The 10,151-nt window shown below is 42.5% G+C and overlaps 1 protein-coding gene across 3 annotated transcripts; it reads right to left on the reverse strand.

The window, feature by feature from the left end:
* Positions 1-1,127: 1,127 nt before the first annotated feature.
* On the reverse strand, positions 1,128-9,004 carry GAR1 (GAR1 ribonucleoprotein). Of its 3 annotated transcripts, XM_065062331.1 has the most exons (8): positions 8,851-8,900; positions 8,420-8,582; positions 6,805-6,998; positions 6,570-6,724; positions 5,534-5,593; positions 4,988-5,123; positions 3,935-4,051; positions 1,128-3,587 (listed from the first exon to the last, which is right to left on the reverse strand). In XM_065062331.1, the coding sequence occupies exons 3-8, from the start codon at positions 6,983-6,985 to the stop codon at positions 3,574-3,576; spliced, it is 663 nt and encodes a 220-aa protein (XP_064918403.1). In that variant the 5' UTR covers positions 6,986-6,998; positions 8,420-8,582; positions 8,851-8,900; the 3' UTR covers positions 1,128-3,573. The 3 variants fall into 3 exon arrangements, with proteins under 3 accessions (XP_064918403.1, XP_064918402.1, XP_064918404.1); XM_065062330.1 differs by lacking the exon at positions 8,420-8,582 and having other exon boundaries at positions 8,851-9,004; XM_065062332.1 differs by lacking the exon at positions 8,420-8,582 and having other exon boundaries at positions 6,805-7,020; positions 8,851-8,903.
* Positions 9,005-10,151: the final 1,147 nt, after the last annotated feature.

The following is a 10,151-nucleotide window of genomic DNA, read 5'->3' on the forward strand; positions in this document are numbered from 1 at the left end:
AAGTGCAAATGACTTTGTACCATTATGCATGTGATCAGGCAGCGTTGCTTCAGGCAAACGTCCCTAACTTCATGTCAGTGCTAGGGAGAATCCCTTCTCTTCTACAACAGACAGTGCTGCAGACACATTAAAATATCCCAATTATTTTTTGCACTTCATCAAATTTCTCTGTCGAAGTAACATAACAGATCTATGATATAGATCATCTGTATTGAACCATCCTAATCAAGCAACTACAGAAAACACAAGGAGAAAAAACATCCCTCCAAGAACAAACGCAGGGGGAATAATGCCATTCTCAGTGGGTAACAACTTCAGCTTTAAATACTCACCCATGTATTACCTTCTTTTTAGCAAGGACTTAGATCCCAATGGAAAAAAGATAAAGCCAGAATTTTAACGTGGCAAGGACTGATGGCTCAAGGTCTTCTAAACACCTTTAAGCAATCTGATCCTAGTGATTTACCAGCTGTCATTTCCAAAATCAGCTGAAAGTCAGACCCTGCGTCCAGGTCAAATATTGCAGCGGCCAACATGTTCACTTGTGACCACATTTTGAAAACAGGACTTGGTCCATGAGCGTTCTGCCTCTGCCAACAGTGAGCACCTGCAGACACTGAGGAGACCGGCAAGTGACACAACTGTTGTTGCATCCTGGGTGGGAAGCCAAGCACTGCAGAGTGCACTGAAGCCTTCCTGACTTGAGAGGAATATTGCACAAGATGTCCCTTTGTGCTGCTGGAGTGGGTGACAGGTGGGAAATTCTTTAGGTGGTCCAGACATTAGCCCCAAAGGCTGCCAGTGAGGAGGAATCCAGCGAATGCCAAATTGCTGAGAGCCTACGCTGCCACTAACACCTTCCCCCCACCCCTCGCTTCAGACTGCACTGTGACTTTTTTTGCCCTGGACACTAGAACTGCCTGAAACTTCCCATGTCTGCAAACATACCTTTTTCTGTCAGAGTGCTGGTGAGCCCACTTCTCCTATTCTCTGTAGAAAAAGCCCAGGATACCTGTAAGCACCTATATAAAACTCAAGACACTTCGCTTATTAGGATCAGGAGTAGAGTGATAGAATCACAGATAGGATTTGAATAAAAAGTTCAAGAAAGAGAGGAAGGCGTCATATAAAATTAGGGAACCTGTATTTTAGCTCGTTACAGCACTACACTGCAGGCAAAACATATTGTCTTAATGGGGAAAGGACAACAAAAAATAATTTAAAAAGGCATCATCACATTGCAAACGTTTCCAGACACTGCTTCCACATATGGCAGCTCATTTCACACTCAGCCATGAAGGACATTATTCCATCAGCATCTAAATGTCCTACCACCTCCACAAAGTTCTAAGATTATAAATTTTCTCTGGATATTTGTATTAATCCCATCCAATATTGTTTGTGTGCATAGGGCATGCCATAATGCTGCTCATGCACTTCTCAGCTGGGACTGCAATCCAGTTCCCTATAAAGCAAGAGACAGTTTCCTCCAGAGTTTCAACAGATACTGTTTCTTTAACTCCTCTACACACAAATGTATTCTTTGCTTTGGCCTTGCAACAGCTTCAGGCTGACTCACTGCTCCATCTGCTGTGAGATCCAAAGCATACGTTTCTTGTCCTAGGCTGCAAGGTGGTCCTTCACGCAATTGAAATATCAGCTGTCACATCATGCAATTCAAAGGTGATGGCAGTACAGTCTTCTGATACCCTGGGAAAAAGTACGTCCCTAAAGTACGGAGTGAGAACAGCAAAGTAGAGCATGAATTTGCATGTAAGAGTGAAGATTCCATAGTGTTGGTATTCCAAAGCCAGAAGAATAAAGAAAAGTCCAAGTCAGCTACCTACAATTCTGAAGCACCATTGAAAGATGCAATTACAAATATGTCAAAATAACAATTCCAGCTTCATTGCGGGTTAGTAGAGTTCAGCTGCAACATGGTGTACCAGAGATGCAACAACTTGCATAGGATTCTGTCTAGAAAAGGGCTATTCTACAATGCCTCAAGTTAGAGGCCTAAGTCACTTAGGCTCAGCAATAAACAGCAACAAAAGTCTAAACATCTTCAGGTCTGGATTTAACTGATCTGGTTAAGCTCACTCTGTAGCAATACCAGGAAATAAACCAGCATCCCTCAGTTATTGATCGTGCTGTGGTTGAACTGTAGACTAAGTTTCTTGTCACAAAAGCAAATCTAGCAGAAATTCCCAAGTTTTGTTGTGGTTGTTTTTTGGTTTTGTTTTGTTGTAGGTTTTTGTTTGTTTGGGTTTTTGTTGTTGGTTGTTTGGGTTTTTTTAAGCTGACAAACATTTTTAATCTATTATCCTACAGAGCATTTGGTCAGACTTAACTGAATTCTTGAACATGTTTTCTCACCTTGTTTCAATTTTTGTTAAAATAACCAGTAACTGCTGAATCCTGGCACTGACAAATTACCTGTTTTTGTTAAGCAGAAGGCTAATATATCTGCCTGTTACTGCATTCATCAATTAAAAAGTGAAACAGTATGATCAATACCTAAATGTACTTCTTTCCACACTGAAAAAGATACGTTCATGTAGATTATTCTACAAACCCCTTTTCAAAAGCACTTGGTATGAGAGTCTGTGAGTGGACTCCTGGCTCCGGATGAAATCTAGGGAGATTCTACTTTTCTATTCTTATTCCATTTCCAAAGTTAAAGAGTAGAGAAGCAATTTGTTCTCTTCCATCTTTCAGAAGAGACGTTTACTAGCTTTTCAGCAATCCTCATAATGAATCCAATTAAAGAGACCACAAGACTCATGCAAACTTTTTCATGTCTTTTTTAAGCAATACTTAACTGGAAGCAGTGTGTGCAGAGAAGCCCTATGATGGGCTATCTAAGCTTAGCCCTATGCAAGCAAATAGGTGACTTAAGAATAGTATTAGCCTTGTCTTATTCATCAGACAGCAGCTTCTAAGAAGAACTTGTCTTAATGCCTTTGGCTTTCATTGAGATTTATACAGAAAAACCCACAGAATATCCTTTGCTATCTACCTTTGCCTTTATACCTTGTTACGTATAAAAAAATCCTACCAACACGAAATTTTGAAGTTTAGTTTGGAAAAACACATTCACAAAGGTTGTTTAAATGACACGTCCACTTTAGAGAAAACCAGAAGATTCAATATAAAAAGAAGATAAGCAGGGATCAGTCACACATAGGTAACAGGTTCATACTGACAAATGTGCATGTAGTGAACCCGTCGGGTTTTTTAAAAACACATTTCAACTGATTGTTTACTCCAAACTCCAACATGAAGTCAAGCATTGACTATGTTGCTTCTCAGAAACAAACAGTTTAAGAATAACATTGAATCCTGGCTTGGTTAAAAAAGTTCAAGTATATTCTGAGCAGTCTTCAGTTCTTGTTTGGGGCCACACTCTCCTCATGTGTTGAACAATGGTCATTAAGTGTAATAGTAACTCTCATTTTACAGCTTCAACTTCTTTATAAAAAGAACTTTTTAAAGGTCCTTTACAAAAAACTTCCTTGTTCTTCACTTCTGCAGATGATGCAGTAAGACAGAGGGGAGATACTTGTTCCATTTTTAATATCCTTTCCCTATTTTAAGAGAAAAGAAAAATACACCAAAAATCCACATATTAGATTCATTTAAAGCAAATATATTATATAAATAACAGTAAATGAGGTGATAGAATAAAATAATTTATAATCATTATCTGTTCTCACCCGTCCTTTCTGGATGCAAAAAACTAGCATGGTCTTACACAAGCATCAAAATATGCACAATACTGTGCTTTGGTTTAAGCTAGTTACTACGATGCACAGAAACTTTTTACATAAAACTATAAACATCCATAAAAGATTAAAACATACAACATTCTGTTTCATATTTAAAACCCTTCGAAAGTGGGAGCCTTTCTTATTACTGAAGTGTAAAAACTCACCCCGAAAGCCTCCTCCACCGCCTCTTCCTCCTCTGAACCCTCCTCCTCCTCCTCCACCACCTCTTCCACCTCTGAATCCTCCTCCTCTTCCTCCACCTCTTCCTCCTCCAAATCCTCCTGAACATAGGAAAGAAATTACACTTTGAGTATATAAAGTCTTTGTTACACATAACAACTTATTTCATTGACAGCTTCTAAAAGGAAAAGAACAACAAAAAACCAGAAAGTGTCAATTGCTGGACAGTTGCTAGGTCAAATTAGGACCTTGTCTCTTCTAGGGAACCTTTGCAGCATTTCAGGTATTGTTTGATATACAACGTCCAAAATACACTAAGAAAACTCCACCATAACTTTTTTTCATGAGACTAAAAAAATAATTTCAATTACTAATTATTTGTAGCTCAAAAGAATGTTGAAACAAGGAAAACAAAAAACTTTGAAACACTTGTGCCTCACTGCACACCAAGGGGTAGGGTAGGGAGAACATGCAAGAACTGTGATGTACAAAAAACTGAACTGCAACTTTAGTTGTGGAGTACATCACAGGTGATGCTCAAAAAGCAAAGAAGGACGAGACTGACCAGGACATTCACCATTTCTCTCAAACACGGCATTTCAAGTATTTTGTGCAAACTAGATTTTTAGAACATACTAAAAATACAGCTTTCACTGAGTGTTCTGAGTGTGTATTAAGCTTTTACCACAAGTTTGCTTAGTAGCCACGCATTCTGTCTTGGTTATAAATCAGCATACTCCTCTCTGTGCTTTGAAGCTATTATTTGGCTAGCTACAGAAGTCCAAGTCTTGCCATTGAAAAGATATCACTGTCTCTTCCATTGAACCATCAAACAGAAATATGTATAATATTTTTATTTTCAATACAACTGTTGATATTCAAGTATTCAACTGGAGTTTTACCAAAACAAAACAAACAAAACCACAAACCTTCCCTCCACCTCCTGCCAAAAACCAAAACCAACCAAACACCACAAACAACCCACCCCACACCAAGAAAACCCCAACATCCTGCAGCTTTCATTCTTGGGATCTTACCTCTACCGCCGCCTCTTCCTCCTCCACGTCCACCACCACGTCCTCCTCTACCACCTCCTCTGGGAGCACCTTTTTCTCCAGGAGGCCTTGGCAAAAATCTCTGAAGGGGCAGCAGCTTTGCTGGATCAATATAAAACTGCAGGAAGAGAGTTCCATTAAGCTTTGAAAATGTCAAGGCTACAGAGTACATTCAAATCTCCCTTTAAAAATATCCATAATCTGGTCTTAAGCCTTTATATCAAATCATCCTCTGCAAATAGTCAAATAAAGAAAGCACACAAGAAATAAATCACAATGTTATAAAGTTATTAAAATAAAGATGATATTTGCATGAGTTTCGTTTGTTACATCTTTTTTGCAGAGTGAGGAAAAGGAAGAATGTGGCAGATACAAAAGTGAAAAGGAAGAGCAAATGAATACTTATGTTTACAAAGGACAACTAGCTTTTAAACTCAATAAAAACTTAATAAAGCTTTTATTATCTGACAACATAGAGTAGATTTATCTAACTGATGATACACAGTACTGTTACTGAGATTTGCTAACCTTTTGCAGTTTTTTAAACGAAGAGGCTTTCATGTTCTCAGAAAGTTTCACTGAAAAATACTGTTAGTTTATTTAAGGAACATATCAGCAATAAAACATTAGAGACAGTGACTTCAATTATCATATGAAGCGCACATTCAGACATTTTCTAAATCAGTATTTTATAATGAAGCTAAACATCATCACTGCAAATGAAAAATTATACTTAAAATATCAAGAGAAACTATTTTCAATTTTCCTCAGGGTTTTTTCATAGTTACAAATATGGTATTTTGTGGCAAAATGATTTTTTCTGTCCGTGTATTACAGCAAACAAAGAACATACCAGTGGAAAGAGTACATAAAAACATAATTGTAAAGAAACAAATTTGTACAGCAAGTGACTACATTTTTAGCCCCAGGGTGACATCAAGGATATGTGGAACAACTTAGATGCCATGTTACAGGGTTACTCACCCCCTTGCTCTGATTTTGTCACAGATTCTGTCAGTCTGGCAGCTACAACAGAAGGGACCCAGTGCCTCTGTCTCAACCAGTTCGCTTTGCAAGAAAACATCCTAGCACACATGCGCTTTTATAGGAAGTTTAAGTAATAAGCCAGACAATGAGCAATAGGACATCCTAGCAGAAACTCACCTTTATTATTATGTAATAAGCTGAAGCATGAGCAAGGTCCCCTAATGCACAAAAAATCCCTTGCTCCCTTGACCCAACTGTTACAGGTGAGTAACCTATAGCAGAAAATTTGGTCAGGTAGCTAGAAAAAGAAACATCTCGAACCACCATGGATCCAAAAGACATCTGCTGGTACTGGTACAGACTGGAAACCTCTGCCTGGCACAAAGTACTTTAAGATAGACACTTAATGTGAGTGAGACACCTACTGACCCCAACAGTTGCAGCTAGACTTGTGACTGTTCACATCTAACGGGTACTCAAGCCTTCAACTCTTTCAAAATCCTACACAAGTTCCATTCAGTAATCCACGAGCCTTTAAAAAACAAGTATTGTACGTCACACATTTTTTGAAGGATACAAAGTCTCTCAGCTGTCCGAAGATTTCATCCACCTTGCCAATTTGTTCCTTATTATCCAAATACACTGGGGCATTGAAATAAGGCACCTTGTTTTCTTCTGTTTTACATTTACAAACAATGTCATCTTCACATGGATGCATGAACTCTCCCAATACTGAAATAAAGAGCAAACAAGCTAAAGATCTGGAGAAGTCATTTTGAACTAAGTAAATGTAATATCTTCAGGTAACTTACAAACTACTCTTTCTGGAGGCCCCTGGTCATATCCGCCTCTGTTGAAACCTCCTCGTCCACCTCCCCGTCCAAAGCCACCTCCTCGTCCACCTCGATTAAAGCCACCTCTGTCACCGCCACCTCCTCCACGACTGAAGCCGCCTCCTCTTCCTCCTCCACCTCCTCGTCCACGGAAAGACATTCTCTACTGCCTCCTAAATTGTGGACAAGAATCAGCTGTTTAAAAAGTAAAAGATATTTCATGTTTGACTTGGTGTAAGAATTACGGTCTCCCAACAGCCTTGTTTGTGAAATGATTGCTCAACCATTTCAGTCCTCGCTAAAAAAAAACACATGCAGGCACATGAAAAATTAAGTTTACACCTAAAATGTCATCCACTGCAACAACCACCGGTAAAAAGCGACTAGCGGGTGAAGAGAAGCTGCTAAATTGATGTATATTGTGATTAAGTTATAAAAGACGTACCCATCATTAACCAATTACATGAGATAAATGCTTTCTGACCACCTGCAAAAACGAGGGGATACTTTTCAAGTTTTAGATCCTTCTGCATGACAAGAGGCAGACAGAAAATTAAGTGATACATTCTTTAGAAGCAGAGTGCTTAGTTTAACTAATAGATGTAAGGAACATTTAACAAAGAACTGGTGTTTTTACATAACTGAGGACCTGGCAACTGACCCCAGCAGGGACGAAGGACTGAGAGACATCAGACTATGAATCCTTAACGTAAAACACGGTCTCTTCCCAGAATATATATGGATACCTGTATGCATACTGACACCTGTATTTACAAGTTAATTTAGGGGAAAGGGTAGCCAAAGTACTAGCAATTAATATCTTAAATAGATTGATAAAGGAATGGGTATTGTATGTAAACTGAGACAGGTGTCCGGGTAGTTGTAAACCCTGAAGTACCAACCAACGGAGAACAGGGGAGGGGAACTGCAGCTGGGATTTTGGGAGGATATAAGCAGGGGCTTTTTGCCCTATGATGTGTGCCTACCTTTAGGCAGAACACCGGGGGTTGCAATAGCATTATTAAAAAAATTGCCTTGCTGAGAGATCCTGCCTGATCCTATTATATTTACCAAATAACTGTTTCCTACATAGATACGCTGTAAATAAGAAACTAAACAATTATAACTAATATCATCAATTATTTCTTCGTATAGATGTGTTACATGTAAAAATTTTCAAAAATTGTAATGCATATGTAATAATTATGTGAATATAAGCAATGCAATGGCATCTAGTCACTGGAGCATTTATGGAGGATGAACCCCAGTGCTCCCCAGCGCTGTTAATCACAGAATCACAGAATGTCAGGGATTGGAAGGGACCTCGAAAGCTCATCCAGTGCAATCCCCCCATGGAGCAGGAACACCCAGATGAGGTTACACAGGAAGGTGTCCAGGCGGGTTTGAATGTCTGCAGAGAAGGAGACTCCACAACCCCCTGGGCAGCCTGGGCCAGGCTCTGCCACCCTCACTGAGAGGAAGTTTCTTCTCAAATTTAAGTGGAACCTCTTGTGTTCCAGTTTGTACCCACTGCCCCTTGTCTTACTATTGGTTGTCACCGAGAAGAGCCTGGCTCCATCCTCCTGACACTCACCCTTCATATATTTATAAACATTAACAAGGTCACCCCTCAGTCTCATCCAAGCTCCAGAGCCCCAGCTCCCTCAGCCTTTCCTCACACGGGAGATGCTCCACTCCCTTCAGCATCTTTGTTGCCCTGCGCTGGACTCTCTCAGCAGTTCCCTGTCCTTCTGGAACTGAGGGGAAATAAAATAAATGTCGCTTAACAGTATAACTGACGGCAGTTCATTTCTCCGTTTCACGGGGGCAGCGTGTTCCTCGCTCACGAGGGCCGAACACGACCCTCTCCAGCCCCACAGCAGCCCGTGCAAACCCACAGCACCTCCCCACGCATCCCCCGAGGCCCACGGGGCGCCACCCGCGGGCCTGGTACGCGGAGCCCCGCGCGGCGCTGTGGAACGGTCACTAACAGCCCCGTCCCGCGCCCCCCCGCGCGGCACATACCTCCACGTGCGCGCCGCCCCTGCCGCTGCCGCTGGGAACTGCCCCCGCTGCCGGAAACGGAGCTGCCTGCCGTAAATGAATCAACACCGTCGCAAAAGGAGCACGACGCGGTTCATCCTCCCGGGAGGCCGCGGCTACCGGCGAGCCGAGCGAGCGGCGGCCTCCGGGAAAGGCGCCTGGCTCGGCCGGGCCGGGCCGCGCCGCTCACGGCGACGGATCCCCGCGTACACCCGCAGGGGGCCGCGGCTCTCGGCACCGCTTCCTGCGCCTGAGCCACCGGCCCCATCCCCTACCCCGGTGCGCTGGTCTGCAGGCTGTGATTAAAGTGCCCCTGGAAACCGGCTGTCACAAGTCCGGCTGTTTGTCAAATACTCTATACAAATAATGTAACACGAGTTTGTAATCCAGCGAGAATGGTCATTATTGCATGGTTAGGAGGGATTCTCTATAAAGACATCACAAGAAGGACACTGAGGTGCTGGAGAGAGTGCAGAGAAGGGAACGGAGCCGGTGAGGGGCTGGAGCACAAGTGTGATGGGAGCGGCTGAGGGAGCTGGGGCTGTTCAGCCTGAGAACAGGAGCTGAGGCACCCAAAATGATTCTATGATACATACCTCTTGCACAAAATCACGTTTATCTTTTACAACTGTGGCAGTTGCACATTTCCCCTGAGATCGGGAGCCTTCAAGGAGACAGCTGATGGCTCGTTTAGCACCCTAATGGGACCCTGAGTCAGTTGACAGGGTCGTTAGCAGAGGAGGTGCCCCGAGTAGCTGCAAAGCTTCTGCACCATTCTGCCCACAGCCAGATCTGACCTGGCTACAAAACAGGCATCCCTGGGGGAGTGGTCTTCTCGGAGTAGTGGGTCTGTGAACCGGAGCCCTCTCCTTACACTGGGACGCCGCCTAAGGAGACTTACCGGGATTGAGCGCGCCCCACCTCCTCGTTTGGGAGAGTAGTAATTTACTGGATATGGGATCAAGCTGGAACACAAGAGGTTCCGCTTAAATTTGAGAAGAAACTTCTTCTCAGTGAGGGTGACAGAGCACCGGAACAGGCTGCCCAGGGGGGTTGTGGAGTCTCCTTCTCTGCAGACATTCCAACCTGCCTGGACATGTTCCTGTGTAACCTCATCTGGGTGTTCCTGCTCCATGGGGGGATTGCACTGGATGAGCTTTCGAGGTCCCTTCCAATCCCTGACATTCTGTGATACTGTGATATCTCCTTGAATGAGTCCTTGCCTAACCCAGGCGAGTGATTATTTCTTTTGAGTACCCTGGAGTCAGAGGGCTCTGGTTTGT

Source organism: Columba livia, chromosome 4 (genome assembly GCF_036013475.1).
Source record: "Columba livia isolate bColLiv1 breed racing homer chromosome 4, bColLiv1.pat.W.v2, whole genome shotgun sequence".
NCBI lineage: Eukaryota > Metazoa > Chordata > Aves > Columbiformes > Columbidae > Columba > Columba livia.

What these genes read in the sequence shown, in the direction of transcription:
- GAR1 (XM_065062330.1), bottom strand. Translation starts at nt 6,985, where the DNA reads ATGTCTTTCCGTGGACGAGGAGGTGGAGGAGGAAGAGGAGGCGGCTTC. An exon ending in TCGGACAGCTGAGAGACTTT is followed by an intron (nt 5,594 to 6,569) that starts GTATCCTTCAAA and finishes ATAAACTAACAG; the next exon opens with TATTTTTCAGTGAAACTTTC. An exon ending in AGGAAGAGGCGGCGGTAGAG is followed by an intron (nt 4,052 to 4,987) that starts GTAAGATCCCAA and finishes TCCTATGTTCAG; the next exon opens with GAGGATTTGGAGGAGGAAGA.